The sequence below is a fragment of the Lissotriton vulgaris genome, chromosome 6, assembly GCF_964263255.1.
Source record: "Lissotriton vulgaris chromosome 6, aLisVul1.2, whole genome shotgun sequence".
NCBI classification, from domain to species: domain Eukaryota; kingdom Metazoa; phylum Chordata; class Amphibia; order Caudata; family Salamandridae; genus Lissotriton; species Lissotriton vulgaris.
Window position 1 is genome coordinate 1668683319 of NC_141694.1, and position 26308 is coordinate 1668709626.

The 26308-nt window shown below is 44.2% G+C and overlaps 1 protein-coding gene across 3 annotated transcripts in view; it reads left to right on the top strand.

The window, feature by feature from the left end:
* RCOR3 (REST corepressor 3) overlaps nt 1–26308 on the top strand; it is a 302941-nt gene that overhangs the window by 41639 nt on the left and 234994 nt on the right. Inside the window, exons 4-5 of one of the 3 annotated variants that reach the window (XM_086927839.1) lie at nt 4178–4248; nt 20182–20259. In XM_086927839.1, the coding sequence (XP_086783965.1) occupies nt 4178–4248; nt 20182–20259 (149 nt within the window). Of the gene's footprint in view, nt 1–4177; nt 4249–20181; nt 20260–20281; nt 20326–26308 lie in introns of those variants that run through there. The other 2 variants (XM_086927837.1, XM_086927838.1) reach the window with 2 other exon arrangements.

Genomic DNA, 26308 nt, shown 5'->3' on the forward strand with positions numbered 1-26308 from the left:
AATCCAGACGGGATTGGACAAGGCCCTGAATAATTATCTGTCTGACCTCGAAAGGGAGAAGGGGAAGAATTGTTTTGATCACCCTAAGAAGGCCGAAACAAATGGCCGACACTTTGGTGGCCTGTGTATTAAGGCTCAGCGATTTATCGAGCCATTCTCCCAGACTTTTGATATTGTCTCTGGGGGGTGGGGCCGTGCCCATGTTTATGGGCCATATCAGCTCCAAGGTGGAAGGGGCCGCCGGGCCCAGGAGCATGAGCTCAGTTTTGTCATCATTGAGCTTCAGACATGAGCTCATCATCCAGCTCTTTACATCTTCCAGGCAGGCCGCTAGATTGGGCGGAGGCGGGAGACCGCTCTTCTGTGCAAGGGAGACCACCAGCTGGGTGTCGTCCGCATAGGAGATGATACTAACACATTGCAGACGAACAATCCCAGCCAGCGGCCTCATGTATGCGTTGAAGAGCATAGGGCTCAAAGATGAGCCCTGCGGAACTCCGCACCCTAAAGGCCTACTTGAAGATACGGATGTGCCGTCAAACACCTGGAAGGTTCTGTCCGATAGAAAAGACTCGAACCATACCAGGGCTTCTCCGGACACTCCCAGGTCGGCAAGGCGGTTCAGCAGAATTTTATGATGTACAGTGTCATAACAGACTTAGGGATTTTTCATCAATGATGTATTCTCTCCTCAGAAATCTTAGATTTTTTTGTATCCACTTATTTGTGCACCTCTTGGGATTGTTGCGAGTGACAAAAAAAGAAAGAAACGTAATGGAAATTCCCAGGTGTAACATTCATTACTTTCTTGGTGACTTAAAAAAAAAAATGGCTTGTCCCTTTTTTGAAAATCATCAAGTTTTAAGAAGTGCTTGCTTCTGCATTTATTTTTCTTCATATTCTATTTCAGTACAAAATAATGGTCCGCTCGCTAGTACTAGGTTTGTCATCCATTTACTGTGAAAGGTGAAGTCAGTCTTTCCATGGCGTAAATTTAAGACCCAGAGCTTAGAGAAAGATATAGTCAGCATGCGCATAAATCATTGAGTTAGTGTGAGGACTGGTCTATTATTTCTCATTTGAGACGTTAATTCTGCAGGCACTGTGTTTTACATGCTAGAAAAGACTAGTAAAGGCAAGTTTCTTTTTTGCGTGCATAGTAGCTTACAACTTGAAACTAAATTTACCACAATGATATTAAGAAGTCTAAATACGTTTGCATCTGTATATGAGCTGTTTGTAATGTGAAAAGCTCTTTCATTCTGTGGCTAGTGCAAGTTTTTTTAATTTCCACCTTCCTGCCATCAGGAATTCATTTACAAGATTTGTAGTTGATACTACTCTTGACCCAAAGAAGCCAGCTCCTTACTTCCCATTGGTCTTTGAGCTGATTAAGATGCTGCTCTCCATCCCATCTCTCACAGCATATGTTGTCTGTTGCGTGGAGGTGATCCGCTTGATGGTTGACTAAGGAATCAGAAGGTAGCTCTCATGCCCTTCAGGTCACCCGCCCTGGCATTTCTCCTCCTCTTTCGGTACCCTGCCTTTGATTTTTATTGGTGCATGTCTGACTACAGTAGCGGTGGAGACAGCTGGTGAGTCCAGCGTGAGGTGGGGATGGGACGGAAGGGGTGCTGTTCAGGGAGGGTTGATATTAGTGTAAAGGCGGCCCTCTGTGCAGCTTGCGATCTTATAAGGACTTTAGTTAAACAGAATTGGACTGTTGTCCTTTAGACACTAATTGTGTCCAGTGAGAGCTTCTACTTTAATTCAGTGTCTGAAATTGAAATTGACACTAATCCTGAAAGTGACATATTTCTGCATGCAGGGAAATCCTGAGTAATACTAGGAAACATATTGTGCCTTGCAGAGGTCTTGATACTCCTTGCATTCAGTGGCAGCCGGCACGGATCAGGGGTGGCGAGGGGAGATGGGGAGGAGGATTAAGGGAATTGAAAATAAGAAAAAAAACATACCTTAGCACTGCATTCTCTTCAGCGGTTTGGCGCTCAGCAAGGGAATGGGTGCCTGGGCAGGTTCTCCAATCGGGCTGTAATGCAGTTTGGGTGGAGAACATGCTAAGTGCGCATGAATGTTTGCCGGCACTAAAGTGTGCTTACTACTCCCCCTGCTCCAGCCGTCAGAGCAGCCCTGCCCTTCCCACCCTGCAAAACTGCAGCAGCAGGGCAAAGTAATATGATAATAACCTCAAGATATTCATTTATTTTTCCTTTATTTCACTGCTGTACAGCAGTGGGGCGACGCTCCTCCGCCTTAGCGGAGGAGCTGCCTCTGCTTGCATTGTTGGAGCAGTCTGAATCAAGAGCATGCTACAGGGCGGAGGGAAAGAAAGTCTGTCTTCTATTCTCAGCCTCTTTGCTCATGCTGCTCTATCAAAGCATTGTTTGCCTCTACCATCTGCTGCTTATTGCCTCTGCTGCTGTTAGGTTGTTCTACCCCTACCAGGAACAATTCGATCTATCTAAACTATATCTTCCACTTCAATCGAACAAAGGTAGCGGCCTGGTTAACTTATCACTAGAGGAGGTATAAGTTCTTAGTATCTAACCCTGTCTTTTCTAAGTACGATGGTGAGAAAACCTCAATCGGTGAGAATTATCTCTAGGAGATTGTGTAATAAAACAAAATCTAATCCTTCGAGAAATAAATGTATCACATTAGAGCCTTAAAGGTTTGTCATCTGTTCCTGCCTATGAGAAGAAAATTAAATATCTTGATTTAAAGTCGCAAAGCCCATGCATCGAACAAGACAAACACGTTCTCAGCCTTAAGGACATAAGAGGCAAACACTGTTCTCAATCAGCACAAAAGAACTTGGATAACTCACCCTTGTCATGCTTTGAAAACTTTACTCTGCCCAGTATTGATATTTTAAGGCATATTTCATAACCATCCTTGTGGAACTAATAGCTATAAAGCCACATTAATCTAATTAGTAGCATGCCAGGTATGAAATTAGCATCTACACCAAGCTATCAGTAACTCCATAGATCAATTTGCAGACTTCCTGTAATCTTCCAGGAATTAGCGTCCAGTATTCTGAAACTCTTCATGCTGTAGAAATAATTTTGTTTTATATTTTAACATTATTGGAAAGATCCAGCTATAATACTGATCACATTTTTAAACACCTTTCTACAATTCTCCGACATCTGCTGCCTAGAGTAGTGGAAGGCTCTGGTAAAAGACCCAACAGGTGACACTGGTCAAAATTTTGACAAACAAACAAGATAATTTACCCCAACAAGATCAATCTTGTGTGGAGTCGAGATGACTTATTGTCCTGGAAAAATGTCCCCCAAAGCCTTCTTTTTTCCGTATGGGTAATCAGACTTGTTGCCCAAATTCAATGGAAATGAAAGCTACAGGATCAGTAAGTAAAACTCTTAATGATTCCAAAATGTACTCACTTAGAAAACCTTTCAAAGTGGCTCCCGATGATCATGCCATCGCAACCATACAGTGGATCCTGCTGCTCCTCTGGCTTTTTTTCCGATTTTCCAAAAAAGGGGTGTAGAAAGAACAAGTAACGGAAAGCAACAACTGCTGTGGCCAGGAAAATGAAGGAAACACAAAATTCAACGCTTAAATTGCCGAATCAACAAAAAAAGTACAAGAAAATATAATCTCACCATACCTTTTAATGACTCAAAAAGCGATTCAGACACCTCAGTTCACAGTATGGGGCTCTTTATTTTGGATAACAGGGAAAACAACTGCCCAAGTCAGTCAGACATAGTAGTCATGTTCTCAGATAGATGAGTTAGCACACAGGAATATTAAGGAAACCAACTCTGGTTTCAGTTCAGAATGAATCCCTTATGTAAAAGTTTAACACCTTTACCTGCTGAATTGAACTAATCTATTACACTCAGATGCTATTCCTATAACACCATCTACATTAGATTTAATTCTCTTCAATGATCAGAATATCTTTCTGAATATATATATTGTATTAAATTGTCTGAAATCAAAGCATTACAAATGGTGAGAAATAGTGACACATACTATGTTATAATCTTGAAATCTTATTATAGTAATTGATCTAGAGTCACCTTCAAAGGTAATTGTGAACTTGATTTTAGAAAATTGCAAATATTTTTTAAGTAAAGGAATTGATATTCTGCCTTTTTCTACTTCATTAAAAGGAAAAAAGTTCTGGCTTAGAGTTTCACAGGGAAGACGATCAACCTGGCAACGACTATGTCTCAGAAAGTCTAATAAAAGGTATGAAAGCAATTGTAGTTTCTTTAGAGCTAGGTGAGAGATCTGTCTCTGTTTTACAGCAAAACAATGCACTACGATCCTCCACTTTGGAGAATTATGTGACACTCTAGGATTGGCTAGCCAGAACCCTTAATTATAAATCTAATCCAGGTCATATGACATACCATGGAATTTAACACTGGCATAAATATCCTAACCTGGCATGGTAGTCTATAGATTGTAATTAATTTTTCCTAGATAGTTTAAAAGCATATATTATAATTATTGTGTGAATGAAAGAAACATGGGGCACCACTTACATACAATTAGACAATTATTATGTGTTAAGTTATTCTGAAAAAAATCTAGGATGGAACATGGCAATTCTGTTGTGTACAAAAAAAGTATGGACCTATCATCTTTTTAACCATTCTTCTAATTTATCACAATGAGTAATTGTTCAGGACTCCTGATCAATGTGTACATGCTCCCAGATCTAAAGTACTCTTTCCGGGTCAAAATAATATTGTCCTTTGTATCCAACATCATCGAATTTGAGAAATGTTGCTTCTTAATTATGTTGGATGATCTCAATGCTCAAGTATTGAACTAATAAGTAAGGGCCTATACAGATAAAGAAAGGGAGGAAGCACTAAATAGCCCCATATATTTCCAGCTAATTATAGAATAGTTAAACGCTGGCTGATAATTCAGGAATTCCTGAGAGAACACAAATATATTATTTAAATATTTGATTTGAAAAGAATATCCCTGATCATTATACTTATTACTGCAACAGGGATGCTCCAAAATTAACTATGTAGTTGCCTCTTATTCTCCTTCTGGTCTTCTATCTCATATGAACATCATAGACTACACCCATATTGACCATGAAATATCCTTTAGAATACATTTTCTATTAGAGGATGTATCATCTTGGAATATGAAGGCTATGTAGTGTATTGTCATTAATCTTGTAAGCGAATGCACTCGGATACAAAAAGAAGAGTCAATCTGAGCCAAAGGCTAAAGGTGCCCAATGATGAAACTTTTGACTCTGTACAAAACCCACTTAAAGAAGAGTGCCAATTTTATGTGAAGATTTTCCCAGGGTAAAAACAGCACAAAGGCATTTTAAGTCAAAGGAATCCTGATGGACGCTCAACTGTAATCTCTGAAAAGAAATAAATAGATTGCTTAGATATCAATTTATATGCTCTTTCCCAGCCGGAGGAAATGTAATTAGTTTTCTAAAGAGAAGGAGAGCTATACATCGAGTTGCCATTAAAAAGCTGCAAGTGGATCACCTATGAACCTGCGTTAAGCTGCAACATAAAAAAACACAAGAAAGGCATTTGAAAATAAACGCTGAGATTAGCGGAAATTGAGTCGAGCGACATCCAATCTCCATCAGAAATGAAGCGTGGGTTTATTATATGACAGACTTGTATTACTCATAGTCTGTTTATTCTGGGACCTGATAAAATTGCCATTATAATTATAAAAAAAAAATAGACAGCTCTTTCACCCCTATATTTATTTCTGTTATTTTCTTATTGTTATTTTCACAGAGAAGTCCAAGATACTGGACAGGTAGCACTGTATTACCTAGATTTTAAAAAGGGCTGCTGCAGTCTCCCCAATAACTATAGACAAATAAGGCTATAAGATTTAGTGGAGAAATCCTTGTAAAAATGTATACTGGAAAATTTCCAAAACTGGGTTACTGACCATAATAAAATACCTATAGAGCAAGGGGATTAGCACAACATTTGATAACATGGCTTTATTGCAATTTATCACCGGAAAATATGTAATCGCATGAGGTCAGTTTGTATATGTGGCCTTTGTATACTTTTCTATCTCTTTCGACCGCATAGGCAGACCAATTCTCTGGATAGAACTGCAAATCTTAGGGGCCCTTCCAATTTGCTGCAGCATATTATAGCTCTACATACCTCTACTAGGTGCTAGGTGTTACTTGGAGGAAACGAAGGCCTTTCATCTAGAACCTTTACAAAAATAGATTAAAAAAGGGCTTTTTACTTGCACTGCTATTGTTTTACCTTCATACATATGATTTACCGTTTTCAATATCAGTATCTGATTGTGATACTCCAAGCGATAGGTGATTGAAATTTACCATGTCTGTTATACGCAGATGATATTGTACTGTTTGTGCTTACTTTGAAAGGCCTACACAAACATTAAGATAGTTTAAAATCCCACACACCATTTTTTTAAGGATAAACACCATAAAAAGTAAAGTCCTCATTTTTAAGTGTAAAAGATATTTGAAAGAAATAAAACATAGATGGTTCCATGAAAATAACTTGCTCTAATTTGTACAAACGTACCCCATTCTCGAGAAAAAAATGTTTCGTCTAATTTGAATGATCAGCATCATCCTTTGTATTGTCCTGAAAAGCAATATTACTTGCAAATGGTCATAATACTTTTCCTAATGCACCAGGATATAGACATTTTGACCAACTTCTGACATTATGTCGCCTGAAAATTCCCCCAGTCTCATGTATGAAACAACAAGTATTCATAACTGATCTTTTATTATCTCCATTGAAGGGAAATACGTAAACTGTTTAAACGGAATTCCCTGGCTGGTACACAGGCTACCCGATTGGAATTCGGATTAATAGCACCTTTCTGTGGGTCAGGCAGTAGTCTTACATTGGATGTTTCCTTTGATTCACTGTGAAGAAAACTCTTTGCGAGGCTCTTTGCTTGTAGAAATATTTGTTTGAAAGAGAGTAGATGGTACATTTCGAGAAAACTTTCTATTCAGTTTGAAACTTGTTGCGATCCTGCAGGAACAATTTGAGTATAGAATTGTCATAATTACATTCTGGCTCAAGTCGCTTTCTCCTATTGTCAGCTCAAAATTAGAAACAGAATACTGTACTAAAATGGATTAATTCACTTATGTCTTGAGGGGGGAAAACAGTCTTACTGACATGGAACTTAGAACATTGGGTTTGTCGTATGATTTTACTGTTAAGAATGAACGTGTTACCTTTGAGATAAATCACAAGCACATGGTGAAAACTTCCTTTTAAAAACAGAAGTTGTGAACTTTGTAATAGTATTGTTCATGATTTTGATCATTTTATTTTTATTTGTCCCGCTTTGTACTTTTAGGCTTCAGCCCTTTCTTAAATTATTAGGTTTGGTATGTTATCAGTTGAAAACGCCGGACGATATCTAATGTCTTCAGATCATGAAATTATATATATATTTTTTTAAAACCAATATTAAGTATTTTACCTTTGTAACAAACTTGATATTATGATTGTAAGAGGTTTCTACTTGGTACAAACAATATTGTTGTACATATGGATCTCTGTGGAGTTGTTGGGGGCCGCGGTTGCCAGGTAAAAATATTTTGCTAAAGCGGCCAGCACTTTTTGTTTTTGTTGGATAAGGTGAATTCAAGGCAGATCAAGGTGTTTCTTGTACAGGAGGGTACATGGAATAAGTTTTTATATGCTGAGCATTGTATTCTTTCCAGAGCCTTAGCTAGCATACTTGAGAATGCCTGCTGCTCGTAATTGACAGACGGAAGCAGTTTGGCCCGTAATTCCCTTCGTATTGTTTTTGTTGATGGACTGTCAAGGGCAGTATGTAGCTTTATAAAGGGTGTACGTGACCATCTTTCCTTTCTGCCTAATGTTTTGTAGGTGGAGAGAGGGACGGCCTGTTTCTCTCATCCAAGTACCTAGATGGGTATAGCCTTGCCCAGGTGCAACTTGGTACCCTTTTTTTTTTTGGGTGGCTGCCAAAGATCAAGATTTTGGATTTGTTTGCATTGGTAACCAGCTCATTCTGGATGTTGCATTCGATCAGTGCATTGAGCGCTTTTTGGAGACCTACCTTTGAGTGATCTAAAAGAACTAGATAGTCTGCGTACTGCATCAGGTGGATATTTCTGATTTGTGTTGTGGCTAGGTAAGCCCCACTCAGCGCTTGGCCCAGGTCAGCAATATATAGGTTGAATAATAACGGTGCGAGGACACACCCCTGCATTAGCCCTCGATCTGTGGCAATTGTTTCTGTGGCGGAATCCCCAGTGAATTTTGATCTTTATCCAGGTTCTAAAGTATACTGATCTAATCACCTGCAGTAGCTTCGGACAGATGATCCAACCCTCCATTTTCCGCCAGAGGATATTACGAACTACCCCATTGAAGGCTGCTGAGTAGTCAATGAAACAGGTGTAGACTGAGGGGGGCGCGGTCGTGGGGGGTTCAGGCTACTGCTTGTTGGGCTAGATACGAGTGGACTATGATGTTGTCGACTTTCGAGCCCCTGATCTGTTATATTATGTTATGTTAGTAAACCCTGTCTGATAGAATGGTAAGAGACCATCTTTGTGTGCCCAGTCTGCTAGTTCCTGCAGGAGAGTGCTGGTGTAAGCCTTTCCCTCGATGTCCAGTAGGGCAATCATCCGATAGGTTTTTGGGTCAGTGCTTGCCCCCTTCTTAAATATAGGCTGCAGAAGAGAGCCCCTCCATGAGTCTGGTACGTCTGCATTGGGCGTACTGTGGTGTAAGGTCTGTAGCCCAAAAGTTTATGTCCTTCCCAAAGAGGGAGCCGGACTGGCCTTTTGGCCCCTGGGCTCTGCCTTTTCGGGCTTGGGCCCGCGTGTACTGTTGGAGACCTGAGGGCCTTGACTCTCCTTTTTTCTGATGTACTCTGCAGGATGTATCCATTACACCAATGGTTTCCTTTTCTCTTGTGTAAAGAGACATTACATGTGCTACCAATGACTCTGCTGGGATCGAGTTCCCTCTATTTGAGGCCCCGTGGGTTAAATTGTTCAAGTATTGCTGGTGGCCAGCAGTTCAAAGAGCTTTATCGATTTCTCCTCATGTCCCTTCTGTTTAAGTGACCAGATGAGTTGTTTGTGTTGCTTTGCTGTTGCGTTTAGCTGCTTTTTTGAGGCTTCAGATATTATTTTCTTATGTGCCTTTTGTTTGACTTTAGCAGCTGTGCACTTTGTTTGTTTTCCACATTTGTACCAAGAGTGTGGATTGCCGTACTTATTTTAGTACTTTGAAAATGAAGGTGCCTATTCTAAACTGAAAACCTAACTTAGTGCAGTTCTAAACCATCCTTCATATCATTGCTGTTCACCGTTGATCAATTTAGTATTTTCAGGAAATTCACTACTATGTAAATGATAAAACAAATAAAAAGTAAGTAAATTTATCATGTCTGGCGATCCGAAAATATTGTCAGAAATCCATCCCCATACCTTAGCTACCGTTTTCTATAGGTATGAATGTAACTAATGGGGAGAGGATGTAGCCCTACGGCTAGAGCGGTCGACGTCGAAGCTGGGGAACCGGATTGGAGTCTCGGCAACGAAACTCAACATCCTGTGATTCTGGGCAAATCACTTCATCTTCCCATACCTAACAAAAATTAACGTGTCCTCATGTAACGAAACTGGTACTATGTAAAGCTCTCTTATACCCGATATCTTTGGGTCTAGTTCATGCTATATAAAATACACCCAAAAAAAAATGTCATGGGGTGAATGAGCTGCAGATTGTGTAAAGTAATTTCTGAAGGGCATTCTCTTGCTATCTCAGTTTTAGGCATGGCTTGAGTCACTTGTGATTATGTTACGCCGCAGCTCACAATGCACTGGTACACGTCTCCACCTCTTTTTTGCTTAGATTTCTTACTCACCTCTCCTTCCCTTTATGTTACCTTTTCTAAAGGTCATGAAGGCTGATGTAATAATGATATGCATAATGTAATGCTTGGTGTCTAGAAATCTGTTTTACTTATCCTAGTTTAGACCTAGGAAAATTTGGTTGGCCTCGAAAAGAGCAGAGATCAGATAGGTGCCAGAAATCCAGAAATACAGTTGCTGATGTTGATCCAGAAACAGCAAAGCCTTAAACAGAATGTATAATAAACCTTCTTGTAGTCTCCCAAACAGGGCATTTTGAGCTAAACCAACCCTCTAAACCGGCTTGGACAATACTTACCCCAAATCAACATTGGAAAGCCAGAAAGTAGACTTTTGAAGAGCCTTGGTCATCAGAATTTCATATCTTTCCTATTGACAAGAAAGAAAAGGAATGTGGTACAAAAGGAGCCTACCAGTGAAATAGAATACATTTTACCAGTGCCTCTTGTATCAGAACGGGAGGACCAATGTAAAGAGCAACATTATCTCAAAGTGGAGGAGGAGGAGGAGAAGGTGAGGTAAATGACACCTGTGTAAAATATTATCTCCTACTCCTAAGAGTGTCTTCTTCAGGTGAAACAGCCTAGCATGCTGTTCTCCAATGTGAAGTGTTCCAGCATGGTGTAACCATACAAGTTGTGGAACTACAGGATTTCTTCCTTGTAATATTCATGAGAATAACGAAGACCTGCTCCTATTAAAGACCATACTTCAGTCAGCCAAAGACACTCTAGTTGAGAAGTTGGTGACCCCTTGTAAAGAAACAACGTAGGGCTGCCACAGAAGACCCTCTTCATATTCCCATTCACACTGAGCCGGAATAAGTGGTTGTTGATCCTACTTGCTATTGTTCTTTTAAAACCGTTGCTACTGATGGATCTTTACCATACAAAGTCAGGAGCCTATTAATGCAACAGGATGTGCACAAGCCACAGGAGATACCATGAGTTTATGTATTGCCACTTCACAAGTCTTGTTGAGCAGCTATGATCGCTTCCAGTGGTAAAAAATGTAATACTTGTATCTTCCAGAATGAAATTGCAAAATGACACAGAAAATACTGCAGGTGGGAGCATGCATTGTTAATAAGGGAATTCATTCTTTTTTAGATGCAATAGATTCTGCCAACCATCATCTAAACACCTTGCCTTGCTATATTACAATTCTTGGCTTTGGGTGTCAAATTTTTTCTTGCAGATACAAATGCACCTCTTAAATTTCCTCTTTAATGGAGAACGTCTCTTTGACCCAAATGACAATAACATTTAAAAATAAAAATAAAGATCAATATACTGATGTATTGTTAAACTCTTCGGAAGGTCATAATCCACTTTGCTTTGTCCCACCAATCTGGATACTGAGAAAGGTAAAACAAATCTTAAGTGCGAACGTGGGGTGGAAACTAGGTAAAGTAATGAAAAAGTTAGCCCGCTCTTGTAATTTGGATTCTATTATTGATGAGGATGAGCAAATCATTTATAATCGACCTTGACTTGCTGCTGATTGAGTAGAGTATTGGCCTGTACTGACAAAATGTTAGTAGGGGTGCAATAAATTAGACTGACGTGGCCTGAATGACTCCGGGGAAAAATTGAGGATGGCGTCCAGCAAAGCAACAGAAAGGGGAGTGACCCAAGGAGGAAAGCAATTAATTCTTATAAGCTAGTCCTGCTATTCATAGCTCCAAATTTCATTGATAGCATTGATGAAGGCACTTAGTCTGACCACAGGTTTGAGGATGATGGCGAGTAGACTTGAAGTTGACTGCCCCCAACCTACTGATTAATGTATTTTGGGCACCTCTGTCCATGATTATTTCTGAAGGTAACCCATGTAATCCTTCTATCTTTTTCAAGAATGTTATACTTAGTTATGGTGCTGTTATTAATTTGTGCAAAGGTATGAAATAAGTAATTTTAGTAAAGTACTCAACCACAATTAACACTACAGTGTCTTTCTTTGAAGAGGGAAGGCCGGTCGGAAAATTCAGTTTTTTTCCCCATTGTCATTCATAAGTGATTAAGAGAACTAAAGGAGCGGCATAGCCTGACGCCGATGGAGTAGGGAGCACCGAACTGAGCTTCCGGTGGCAGACCCCCATCTAGTGACATCCTGACTGATAACACGGAGCTCGGGCCCTTACCTGTCTCGTTAGGTCGTGGGTGTAGGCAAAACTGCTGCTCTGCCGAAAAAAGTGCTGCTAAAAGGGCCAGGACAGGACGGGGCGGGAGAGAATCGTTGAGTGGTGCTGGAAACCAGATGGCGACTGAAGCTCCTGCGCAAGCTGTGACCTGGAATGCCCTGGAAGAGTCTGCCACGTGAAGACCTCTGGGGGCCTTGTCTGGTCCGGAGAAGTCCTGGCGGAGCCAACCTGCCATGAGCTAAGGGGGTCTAGAGGTGCAACGACCGAGGGCCTGAGGACCGGCGGAGGCCCCTCAACAGAATGACTGAAGACCTGGACCGAGACCGTGGGCTGGTAGAGAACTCGCTGTACGATATAGCAGGCCATGAGGGAGGAGCCTGCGCTCGCCCACAGGCGAGGCAGTGGGCTCGCTACAGAGGTTGGCGGCAAATGACTCCAGCCTGCGGACAGCAGGTAGAAGGTGTGCGGAGGCCTGTGGCTGCCCCAGCACAGAAAACCAGAAAGCTTGAAGGCAGGCCCGCACCGTGAGTGGCGGAGGAAGGATTGATGTAGAGCCTACCTCCCCGGCGGCCACGAGATCCATGGCCTAGATCTCACCCTTCCCCCGCTCATATACTACCAGCCCTGAGCACCAGAGAAGCGGTTGATAGTGGAGTGGACTATTGAGGCCCGCGGCAATAGACACTGATGGTAAACCCTTGGCCCATACGCTGCGATTGAATTCTACTGTGCACGCGTAGGCCGTAGAAGCGAAAGAAGTGAGGGTGGGATGGAAGCGGCCTGCATAACCCTTGGATGCCAATCTACCCTGTGTGGGGGGCTGGGAGGAGGGATACCTGGCAGGAGAGGCCTGGCATGCGCACCGGAGGGAGAGGCGGAGGCAGGCCAGGAGAGAACACTCGGATGGCACAGTAGCTCCCCCCTGACGGATGCCACGAACTTGGATGGGGGAGTAAACCCATGCTCACCCACATGCTAATATTGAACAAAGAGATGATCTGGATACCTTGAGATGCTGCACTGCACTAATGAAATGTTGGGATAAGACTGCCTGGCCTAGCTCCCTTACCTGATACCGGAGGGATTCGCTGCCTTTGGACCACCCCAAGATTCAAGCAGCAGAGTACGAAGGCAAGTAACAGCCCGAGGTTGCCGCCTGAGGGTGCCCCCACTGCTGATCCATTTCCTCTAAGAGCTGTCAGGGTTGGATTCTGCGAAATAGTGCCAAAGACCTCAGAGTGGACTGAACTGCCGCAGCAGGGAGATCCCACTCACGGCTCGTGGCATAATGGGGAAACCTGTCAGAAAACAGGATCCTGAATCTACAGGCCAGACGCAGGAAGACACTGGGGAGACCAGCCTGCGAAGCTCAGTCGTCCATCACAGCAGGGTCCTCCCGACAGACCAACACTGCAAGATATTTTCCAGGCAATAGCGGCCTCCAGGACAGCAGTTTAAACTAAAATAGACACCCTCAGAGAAGATCTGGGGCTCCTACGGGTGGACCACCTATGTCTGGCGAAACAGGTCACCACAAATGAGAACGCTATAGTGGATGTGGGACCGACATTGACTTCCACAGCAGACTAGCTGACCATACTGGAGGCGCAAGTTCGCAGTCTCAAACTAAGGGCCGAAGACGCAGAAAATAGGTCTTGCAGCGACAATCTGAGAATAGTTGGACTCCCAGAGAAAGTGGAAGGCAACGATATGGTTGAATACCTGGAGAAGTGGATCCTGGAGGAAGTGTCAGAGGAAGGCCTATCCCCATACATAGAGCGATCCCAGAGTGCCAGCGAGACCTCCTCTGCCAAGGGGCCACCATGTCCGGTGGTAGCAAGGCTGTTCTACAAGGATTGGGACCGCGTGCTTCGCCAAACCCAGCAGAAAGGACAGTTTGTGGTCGACAACAGCACAGTCAGGATATTTCCAGACTTCTCAAGAGAGGTCCAACTGTAGCGCTTGTCTTACCTGGCAACTAAGAGGAAGCAACGCCAAATGGAGATCGAATATCCATTGATGTTCCAGGTGGTGTGGGACCCCTTGGCCTCGGGGTCTTCTGTTTGCCATTCCCCTTCTCAGCAGGGTGTTGGCAAAGATCAGGAAGGAAGGGGTGGTTGTGCTGTTGGTGGTCCTGTTTTGGCCTGGCCATCCATGGTATTCCTCCTGTTCCGTTTGCCTGTTGCTCCCCTTGGAGGTTCCCACTGTTCCCTTCTCCGCTCCGCTTTCCTTTCCTGTCTCGCCAGGTTCTTAGCCAGTTGGCTTTGAGGGTTTGGAAATTGAGAGTTAAAGGCTAGTCTCTTTGGGTTGTTCCTCTGAGGTGGCACTATCCATTTAGAATTCTATGAAGGCGAGTACCCTGCGGATTTACGAACATCACTGGAGGAATTTCTCTGCTTGGTGATCTTTGAGGGGTTCATCCCTGACTCTTGTGATGGGGGGTTCTGTTCTTGAGTTCCTCTGGGATGGTTTCTTGATGGGGCTGTTCGTTTCTACGCTCCGCAGCCAGTGGTCCACCATTAAGGCTGTCAGTGGGGCCTCTCTCCTCTTTTTTGAGTCCTTGGCTTCTTGCCATCTTTGCAGTTTTTTTCCTTGGCGCCCTGTTGTTACTTCTCCTGTGACCCCTGGGATCTCCCTCTGCTCCTTAATGCCTTGCAGCTCTCCCCGTTTGGGCCCCTGCCTTCTGTGTCTCTGGAGTTTCTGACCCTGAAGGTGTGTTTTTTGTTGGCTATAACCTCAGGGAGGCGTTTGGGGGAGCTTGGCGCCTTACTTTGCCATTCTCCCTTCTTGGGTTTTTTCCTGATAAGGTGGACCTTCACCCTGACTCAGGCTTTCTTCCCAAGGTGTCTTCTCTTTTCCATTTGTCCTCGGATATTGATCTTCCTGACTTTTTTCTAACCCCTCTATGGTGGAGGAAATCCTTCAGTCACTGGATTTAACAAGGGCTCTTGTAATTTACCTTGTGCAGACCGCCTCCATTCGCCAGGTGGATTTTTTGTTTGTCACTTTTGCTGTTGCCCCGCAGGGTCATCGCCCTACGGCAGCTACTCTTTCACGTTGGGTTCGGTCCGGTTTTTCCTTGGCCTATCTTCATTTGCGGGTTTCTCTTCCTCCTGTCATTCAGGGGCGTTCCACCAGGGGTGTGGCTTCCGCCTGGGCTTCTTTTAAGTAAAGAAGAACAATGGTTCTCTCGGGAAACACATTTGCATTGAAAGTATATTGTATAGACAATTAAGAACCAACGATTCTAAGAAGAATTAGTAAAAACTAAAAACATCTGACCACAAAAGAAGATATAAGCAATTTTTTTTGTATTTTAACCTTCTTTACAATTTGAATCATTTGAAGCTGTCCAAAAACATACATTGGGTAAACAAAATGTACACTTAAGAAGTAAGTCCTGACTAGGTGACTGGGTGCTCAACGGAAGATTGGACGGTAAACGGAATCATGAACATACATACATATATACAGTATTTAAATCACATGTGTCCACTATTAGTTACACTTGTTTCAAAACGGATCAATTATTTATTTCCTTTGTTGAAACTTTGTGTATACCGATACATAGATAGAACGCCGACGTTTCGACCCTAGATATGATATGATGCACTTATTTGTCTGCATCTAAAAGCGGGTCTTCATCAGGACTGCAAGAGGCTGGACAGCCTTAGAAAGGAGATAGTATTTAAGAATTAGCTTTAACTGTAGTGAGGAGGATGTCAGCCGACACACTCCATTTTAGTTTTGGGTGAAGATGCTCGTCTGACTCTCTGACGAGCATCGGAGCACGATTAAGACGTCCCACGCTAGAACGCTAAGTTATCGTCACAGCAGCATAGAAAGATCTGGATCTTCACACCGGCTGGTGTTAAAGACAAATGTAAAACAAAGTAGGAATCTTCACCCAAAACTAAAATGGAGTGTGTCGGCTGACATCCTACGCACTACAGTTGAAGCTAATTCTTAAATGCTATCTCCTTTCTAAGGCTGTCCAACCTCTTTGAACGAAGGAAAGAAATAATTGAAATATTTTGAAACAAGTGTAACTAATAGTGGACACATGTGATTTAAATACTGTATATATGTATGTATATTCATGATTCTGTTCACCATCCAATCTTCTGTTGAGCACCAAGTCACCTAGTCACGACTTACTTCTTAAGTGTACATTTTGTTTACACAATGTATGTTTTTGGTCAGCTTCAAATGATTCAAATTGTAAAGAAGGTTAATATACAAAAATGTGTTTATATCTTCTTTTGTGGTCAGATGTTTTGTTTTTGTTTTTACTAATTCTTCTTAGAATAGTTGGTTCTTAATTTTCAATACAAATGTGTTTCCAGACAGAACCATTGTTCTTCTTTAGTTAAACTACCCAGGTTCTGAGGGTTACTGGGTTACCCCATTACGTTTAATGGGCTTCTTTTAAGGGCACCTCCTTAAAAGATTTTTGTGCCTCGGCCACTTGGTCCTCTCCTCATACCTTTGTCTATCATTATAAGTTGATGATGGGGGGGGGTGTATTCTGGAGATTTTAGCTCTGCTGTCCGTGCTGCTGTTCACTGATTATGCTTGTCTGTGAATACATTTCCTTGGCATCCTTTCAGCTGTCTGTCTTTTTTTTTGTTTCGTCTGGCGCTTGGGTATAATCTCCTGGACTGTGACGATGAAGACTGAGGAGGAAGATAATGACTCGGTTATTTACCGGTAATCTTCATTACACCGAGTCATAGTCTTCCTCGTCACAGTCATGTTCTCTCCCTCCTCTCCTTGGGAGTTGGGGGATAAACAAAAATAGAACCTGTTCCTTCTGATCACTACTCTGCTTGTGGGTATTGCAGGATGTGGTCTGGGGTTGCCCCACTCTTATAGGTCAGGTGATAGGTACTTCCTGTTAGGTTGGGTGGGGAATTTTTTCTATGGGTGAATGCTATTCCCCGAACACGGAGTGCTCCTGGGTGACTATGACGAGGACAACTAAGACTTGGAGTAATGAAGATTACCAGTAAGTAACCTAGTCAATACCGTTTTTTCCACCATTCACCCTCCTTCGTAGCACCCCACCCTTTTAATTTTTAGACAATAGTGCATTAGTCGTTGTAGGTGTGTATCTCTGTAATAGGTGGATATTGGTTTGTAGTTACACAAATGAAAACGTGAAAAGGGTGTCTGAAAACAATTGCTGTGGGCTGCATTTATGGTTGATTTGTAATGCAAAATCCTCCAGTATGCGAAGCAATATCTCAATTCAACGCCTGTTCTGAAGTGCCCACCACCAGCCAGCTAATAAGGTGGAGGAAATTTCGCTGCTAAACTCTCCTTTGGATTTACCCCTTTCTTTGCAAATAGGTTTTTTTAGGTCTCACCTGGCGTTAGCAGCGCGCATGCACTGCTCTTGCCATGCGAGAGCCTCTTGGAATTGATACAGTTTCCGAAGTGTGCTTTGAGCTCCGCCCGTTATTCTGGTTGGTTTGCTTCATAATATATGCTTAAAGGAGTGTGATGATTGTAAGAGAGTCTTTTTAGCCCTTCCTGGTCACCACCCTGTCCAGTTTTAGCCCCACGGACAGGGACTGGATGGTTTACTGGTGTAGTTACACAGTGTTCTTTAAAAGCCTGGAAGCGCTCTTTTATTTTTTTCATTGTCAGCGTGGGCAGCTTCAATTGCACAAGCGTGGTCCGCTTCCGCCACCCTTGTAACATTGTGACTGGTTTAAAGAGGTTGATGTGCTCGCTGGGGGTCTTGCACCACCCCAGGTCGTCAGCTTTACCCCCGGCCGAGGCGGTGGAGCCCATGGTCGAAGTTTGCGCTACCCCCCGCTCGATCATCCCGGTACCGGAGTCGGACGAGTCCCCAGCCAGCAGCGCCTCGGAGCTCAGGGTGAGAGCGATGTCAGGATTGCAAGCCGGGCTGAGCACAAGGGTGCAGTCAACAAGCGGAGGGTACAGGGGCTCGCCCAGCTGCAGTCACTTTACAATCAGTCATTTTAGGTTACCGGGTGGCAGAAGCCGACAATCAGGCATAGGACGATGGGACTGGCGTCTGATGATGCATCGGTGGCAGTTGCAGGCTCCCACGCCCTTCTCGAAATACCCAAGTAGGTAGACAGTTTGTGCAGCGATCCCTGCAGCCCAGGCTTGGGCAGGCTCTGTGCCTGACCGATTTGTAATGGAAAGTTAAAAAGAGAAGAAAAAAAATCAATTCCACTAGGGCAGGATTCGTTTATTGGTATATTTAGGGGGGGGAATTTGCTGTGCCTGAGTAGGCAGCTCCTCACTTGTGAGCTCTTTGCATGCACAGGATGGTGAGCTGTTGAGGTTGTGCTCGCCTCCACCTTTCGGTCTGACACAGAGCAAACTTTTTGAAAACGGAGCAGCGGATGAGATTTCTGGGTTTAACGTGAGCCTATCTGGGGAGTATGGACGTCATCTTGGTTCTTCAGGGGAGGATGTACGAACGTGTTAATGGGTGGGGGCGTGCTCTATAACTGGAGTCGGGGTGAAGGGGAGGTACTGTACATGGACTCTTGCCAGAGCCGGAGTGTCAGGCAGCAGTAACGGGTTCCGCATGCCCTTCTGCAGCCCTCACTGATCAAAAACAACAGAAGGACAGCGGTGTCGGCGACAGGGTAACACGCGCTGTCATACCAACTCCCCTGTTCCTTCGATCTGAAGAACGTCCCGTTTGTTCTCTCGCACATAGTGACTGACGAGTTTTCTGTGCAAAACAGTGCAAACAGGAGGTTTTGTTGCATGGGACGTTATTTGATCTGAGAACTCTTGACAATATGTTGACCTCTATCTAAAGTAGACTATACCCTCATCACACATTTGGAATCACATCCCACTTGCCCATTCTGTCCTCGTCGCAGTACCCCTGCTCTCAGCCAGCCCCAATGCAGAATAGTCCAGGACACGAGGAATGACACCTCTTGCAGCTGTTAGAATGCAGCCAGGCAGTAATAACATCCCCGGTAAGGTTCCGAATGGGTTGGGATAGAGAAACATTTGGTTTTGGAGCTTCCCAGGGCACCTCTGCAACCGTCAAGCTTAGATTGGGTTAGTGATCGGATGTTTTATTTCAGGAGAGGCAGATTATAGTCCCGCCGCGTATTCACCCACACTGCTCTACGTGACCCTAATTTGTGAGTCATGCCTTAACATGCCTCCATTTTCAGCCAACTCATGACCAGACGTTAAAACATTCATACAGCCCACTGCATTTACATAGGCAGGTGGGTACATCTGGGTGCTTTCGTGACAACTCTGAAACGTGTAGCGTCATGCTATTGCTCTGTGTGGACTTTTTATCGCACCTCTTGTCTCTTCCCTGGGCAGCCTTCCCTTTAAGGTGCCTTCCTTGCCTTCGCATCTCCAGGGACAGGTGTTTTTGTCTGCTGCCGCTCCGTACACTTCCTCCTCCGGCGTGCGAAGCATTCCCACTACAACATGGACGCCAAGCATGTGCTTGTTGATGTTTGACTCATTAATCAGTGCGCTACCCTCTGTCGGTATGGCACAATCGGCCCTGACCCTCAGAGATCAGAAACACAAAGGATATTTTTTATAAAAGCTCCTGTGCCCCAGTTTCATTTGAAACAGGTAAAGTAGTTACTTTAAAACGTTGGATTAAAATAATAAAAAGCTACATCTTTTACTTGTTTTAAACGATAATTCACAGATGTTGTCACAGTTAACAGATCAACATTCGTATTTACCAATGCTTCTTTTTATCTTGTTAACCAAGCACACAGCCCATAACTGCTCTGTCACAATTTGACTTTATAGAAGTGTGATAAAGGTGCGGGCGGATGTAACACTTAGCTGAAGGTGTTGCTAACCATAGGAAGAGAAAGCAAGGGACCTTTTGGGAAGTTAAAACAAGTAAAAACAGATAAAAAAAATACCATTCGCAAAACAAATTGCTTAAACTTAAACAAAGGTGAGACCTATTGCATTTCCAATGCTTGTTTACATTACCAACTGACTCTAGATCAGACGCTTTGTATTTTATGTTTATCTATAATAAGTATATTGTCAGTGTGGTTTCTGAATGCTAAGCAGTGTTTGTTTTCTTTGTGTTTTCAAGGTGCTACAAAGTACACTGAGAAAGACCATGGAGGCATGTTGGTTTGGTCGCCAAATCACAACATACCAGATGCCAAATGTAAGCTCAATTTTACATAATGAGGCTTCCCTTGTTGCTGTTGGACTAACACAAGATGGAATTTAAGTATGTTCATTTTCTGTGTAATTATATTAGCACAACAAACCCTTCTCTGTTTGGGGTGAGTTTTTATGTCAAACTTAGCAATGGTGCCTGATTAAGAGTTTGCAGACTTGTTTCTTCATCACAACGTGACAGATATCCCGTCCACCTTATTACCGGTGCCAGAGGATATAATGCATTTGTAATAAGGCATCCAGGATATTAGTGACATTTTTGAAAGAGTAACCATTTTGCTACACTCTAAATCAATTGAGGGGATTGAGGAAGGCAAGCCCTCCACATAGAGATGATCACAATGATAAGAGGCCTTGAAGAAGTCCCAATTTGGCTCTGTCTCAGACCGCTAGGTCTAGTGAACCTTTTAAGACAGTGCACATCATGCTTAATCAAGATAACTCTCTTTATTACATCCACCAATGGGTAACACAGTCTCCTTTGAGTCAGCCACATTACCTAACTTGACACAGAGTTCCATATGACGCCTCCACGACTCTATAAGATTAAACAGGCAGTGGTAAATCATAACACATCTCCTCCCCCCAACAATGCAATATAAACAAATGTAAAGCGGTAAAGGAACAAGGATAACAATGCAGAGACAAATCCCAGTTAAAGAACATAGGAAGAATGACTGACAAACTAAAGGTAATATGGAAGGCATAAACACCCTAGACAAACTTTGCAACCAATTAAGCAGAACAGATTTACTGCCACGTTTCTCTGTGCTGCCAATTTCATTGTGGCAGAGTTTAAAAAAAAAGAAATAAACACGTTGAGGCCCAGATTTTGCACCAGGGTCGCATTACTTTTTTGGCATAATCTCATTTGATAAATATTGAAATTCGCCCAAATGTACTCATGATAGACCTGCTAAACTTATGTGTGAGGTCTTAAGATCTGATGTCACTTCTTGTGATGTCACTTCCTGTAAGGTGATGGGTTTTGATGCTACTTCCTGTGATTCTAGGTGTGATGTCACACGTCATGATGTCACACACTCTGATGTCACGCACCATGATGTCATTTGTGTACTGCCAAACTTGGTTAGTCCCTACACTTCTTTCTTTAGGACTTGTACCGTCGCTGCAACTCACTGAGAAGACACCCTTTCACAATGATCTTCAAGCTCTTCTTTACCAGAGTCTCACCTACAATACTCTCCTGAATCCTTTCAGACTTGCAAACCTATGAGGAGAAATCGTAAACAGTGACCTTCTAGTACAATGCAAATATCTTAGAACAGAACCATGTCACCCATAGTAGCAATGTAAATGTAAATTCTTGAAAAAAGATCTGTACTATTAAAATGCTACAGTTTAAACTTGTGTTAGTATTTCTTGTGCACGAACACTGGAGCCAGCCACAGTAAGGTACTGTTGCTCTTCTTAGGCAGAATGTGCATCTGAAAGTGGTACCCTTTTTGGGGGAGGTGAGTAGCTTGTCTAATTGAATCTCTTGGGGTGTTTGGTTCCAACAGGGCTTATCATGCTGGTCTCTGCGGGTCCTATTTTCACGTATAGCCTACAGCCTTATCCCCCCGCGCCTCAGCTGAGGGAGTATGGGTGTTTTATATCCTTGTTTTAGATATAGCGCTTTATACCCCACTTCTTACATTGTGAAGTGCTGTAAATAACCAGCCTTAACCTTCCTCAATGTAACCGTGCTCTGTTAAGCATATTCTGACGGATGGTTTGCCAGGATTCAATCTTTTGAACAGCAGATCCTAGAATTGAGAGCGAAAACTGTTTAATCCACTTAGCCAGCCACCGTACCTGCTCTTTGTCTTTTGCCTCCCTACTGGGGAACTGAATGGGCTCCTCACTCCATGCTTCTCGACGTTTTTGTCCGGTAACAAGAGTAGACCTGCCAGGTACTTGTAAGGGCCTAGCAAACTGTGTCTGAACGGGTCAAACCATGTAACAATTATTGCATGTTATCTCTGAACCACAGACACAACTACAAGCTCACTGAAGGGACATCACAACCAGGCAAGGCTTATTCTTGGAGGGCGATGCAGGTTTAGATAGATTCCCAAGATATAAATACTTCAATCTTAGAAACCTCTTTGGTCCTCAATTGTGGGTTCTCATGGAAGCAGTCACAGTAGCAGAAATAGAAATTTGCTGTTCAACTGGATTTAATCTGGCTCTCAGTTTACAGGGTAGTACACCTCTTTCTCCTTCGATACAGGTAGCAGTAGTATTTTCTCCGTAACTTAAGCCCCGGAGTCTGGTATTGAGACCTACAGGAGGGCAGGTAAAATTAGCCCAGTCTTTTTCTTTATGCTGGTTTATAGAGTTTTGATAAAATCAAACAAGCTGTGGCAAAGCCAGTACGTCTTGCCATTTTGGCCTCTTGGTATTGCTAATGCATGCACCCATACAAATCATGATGCGTCTTTCTGTATGCACGCATGTGTCACCACCAGAGTGATGGGGAAACAACAGGGAGTGGGCGGGGAGTAACAGGGGGTAGGTCGGGGAGCAACAGAAGTCTAGAGCTTGAGGCAGAGTAGGGGGAATCCAGGGATGGACTGGGGAGAGGAGGGAGCAAAGCGGAGCGCTTGTTATGGGAGGCGGTATTTATATAGGGCTATGCAACAGAAGAAATAAACATGATGTAGCAAGGAACAAAATGCAAGCGCTCACTTGGGTTACGTAGTTCCCTGCATATAAATAGTGGAAGGACACAAGTCGTCCAAATAAAAGAATGATAAAGAAGCTATGTTCAAGGGGACGAACAAACGGAAGAAGAGGAGTAAAAAGCAATTGAAATAGAAGTCAGCAAATGTGAGTGACAAGGAAGACAACCAATTGTAAGCATTGAGCTGGGAACTAAGCAGCTGGGGGTGAGTGGTTGAAAAGCTTCAGCACTTCGTCCATCATTTTGTTGTGTTTGCTATGTTCACCCTAAGTGGCCAAGGGCATGCCCAGGCGGGGGTCCCTTGCTCGCTGTGCCACTGGATTCAAGTGAGCCTGGCTGATAAGGGGTAATACCCAGAAACCAGTCCCAGGATGCTTGTTTCTGGCCTTGCAGTTTGGGCTGGACTGTTCCTATGAGAAACAGGGTCAAAACTGATTTGCATATGGCTGGATCCAAACTGGGGTGCCATAGTGAGCAAAGGAATGACGGAATAAACCCAGATCTGCAACTGGGAGTGAGTGGTTGAAAAGTGTCTGCACTCCGACCATCATTTTGTTGTGGTTTTTCGTATAGACTGTCTAGAGAGAGGTTTTCTGCCTCACACGGACAGCATCTATAGAGAAATGGTGGCAGTGGGGGCCAGGCCAAGTGAGTATTTAGAAGTAGCACAGAACCGACTTGGAAGTAACCAGCCAAATCCAAGAGCAGCTTTCCAGGTACACTGTCTTGGCCCATGGTCTCCAGCTGTTTTAATGGTCACCCACAAACTTGGGTTTACAAAACATACATACATGGTAACATACAACCAGGGCTACTCCAACCCTCATTTACATGCAACATGCCACACATATTCATGTCACCCTCAGGAGGAAACGAACTGCCCCATTCATGACAGACTACATCCATTTTATTTATTTTTTTAGGTCTCTCTCTTCGAGACATTTAGTAAGTGGCTTTTAAAAGTGCCACCAGAGGCTTTTGCTGGCCTACAGCTTGCGTTCACGAGCTTGTGCACGTGCACAGCTGCCATCTGTGTTTTTATTGCTGTAATCAGGCACCTCTGCTTCCACTATCCCCCTCCCTTTTCCCCCTCCCTCCTGGTCACCTTCATTTGTGTCTTCTAGCTGTGAATCATGCTCCTCTGCTTGCACTCCCCCTCCCTTTTCCTCAGTTTCATTTGTGTCTTCTATCACTGTGAATGCTCCTGCTTCCATCAGGCACATACACCATCAGTCGTCAGTGCACGCTTTCACCAGGCACACACACCACCAGGCGTCAGTGCACGCTTCCACCAGGCACACACACCACCAGCCATCGGTGCATGCTTCCACCAGGCTCCTACACAATCAGCCGTCCGTGCACGCTTCCACCAGGCACACATACCACCAGCCGTCAGTGCACACTTCCACCAGGCAAACACACACCAGCCATCGGTGCACGCTTCCACCAGGCACCTACACCACCAGCCGTCAGTGCACGCTTCCACCAGGCACACATACCACCAGCCGTCAGTGCACGCTTCCACCAGGCACACACACCATCAGCCGTCATTGCACGCTTCCACCGGGAATACACACCACCAGCCGTCAGTGCATGCTTCCACCAGGCACACACCACCAGCCGTCAGTGCACGCTTCCACCAGGCACACATACCACCAGCCGCCGGTGCACGCTTCCACCAGGCACACACATCACCAGCCGTCGGGGCACGCTTCCAGCAGGCACACACACCACCAGTCGTCGGTGCACGATTTCACCAAGCACACACACCACCAGCCGTCAGTGCACACTTTCACTGAGCACACGCACCACCAGCCGTCAGTTCACACTTCCACCAGGCACACACACCACCAGCTATCAGTGCACGCTTCCACCAGACACACACACCACCAGCTATCAGTGCACGCTTCCACCAGGCACACACCACCAGCCGTCAGTGCACGCTTCCACTAGGCACACACACCACCAGCCATCAGTGACGCTTCCACCAGGCACACACACTACCAGCCGTCGGTGCATGCTTCCACCGGGCACACACCACCAGCCGTCGGTGCACGCTTTCACCAGGCACACACACACCACCAGCCGTCGGTGCACGCTTTCACTGGGCACACACACACCACCAGCCGTCAGTGCACGCTTTCACCAGGCACACACACCACCAGCCATCAGTGCACACTTCCACCAGGCACACATACCACCAGCCTTCAGTGCACGCTTCCACCAGGCACACACACCACCAGCCGTCGGTGCACGCTTCCACCAGGCATACACATCACTAGACGTCGGTGAACGCTTCCACCAGGCACACACACCACCAGCCATCAGTGCACGATTCCACCAGGCACACACACCACGAGACGTCAGTGCACGCTTTCACCGGGCACACACACCACCAGCCGTCAGTGCACGCTTCCACCAGGCACACACCCCACCAGCCGTCAGTGCACGCTTCCACCAGACACACACACCACCAGCTGTCAGTGCACACTTCCACCAGGCACACACACCACCAGCCGTCAGTGCACGATTCCACCAGGCACACACACCACCAGCCGTCAGTGCACGCTTTCACCAGGCACACACACCACAAGCCGTCAGTGCAGCAGGCAGGCTCTTCTCAGATTTTCCTTAAAACCATGCTGAGTATGCAGGTGCAGTGCATGAACTCCTGTGTGAGTGAGTTATGCTGCCTGGGGCTCACTCACTCCACACTTTTTCTCATTTGCAAAGTTCGGCGCATGCGCACAGCTAGGCAGCCCCCACACCCATGGGAATGACTGCGTCCTACAACCAGAATGGAAACAACATTCAGAGCAATGAAAACAAGTTCATTTGATGCAAAGAACTGTTAACAAAAACCATGTCCAGCTATTGTAGATCTGGCAACTTAAACAAAACAGCAACAAAAAACAAACAAGCATTGGCATAGCCAATAGGTCTTGCTTTTTGGACCCTATAAGTATTTAGTTATGCAGCAGAATCTCCTTGGTGCAACAACACCAACTGTTGCATGGCTAAACACTTATAAGGTCCCAAATGCGAGACCTATTGGCTATGCTAATGTTTGTTTTTAGGGAGGGCATGTAGGCAGCATTCCCAGTCTGTGTTACTGGGAAGAAAAAGCCTACTCCCACTACTATTAAATGGAAACAGTTCCCCCTGACAATAAATGCAAGAGGCATTGCTGTTAATCAGTTTTTGGGTACCCAAAGATATGTTTTTCCATTCAGTAGTTTGACTAAATGAATGCACATAATTGTATTTTTAATGCAGTTTTAAATGTGTGCTTTATAAATAAAACAGCACGTGGGGTGTTGTCAAAATAATCAACATAATCTTT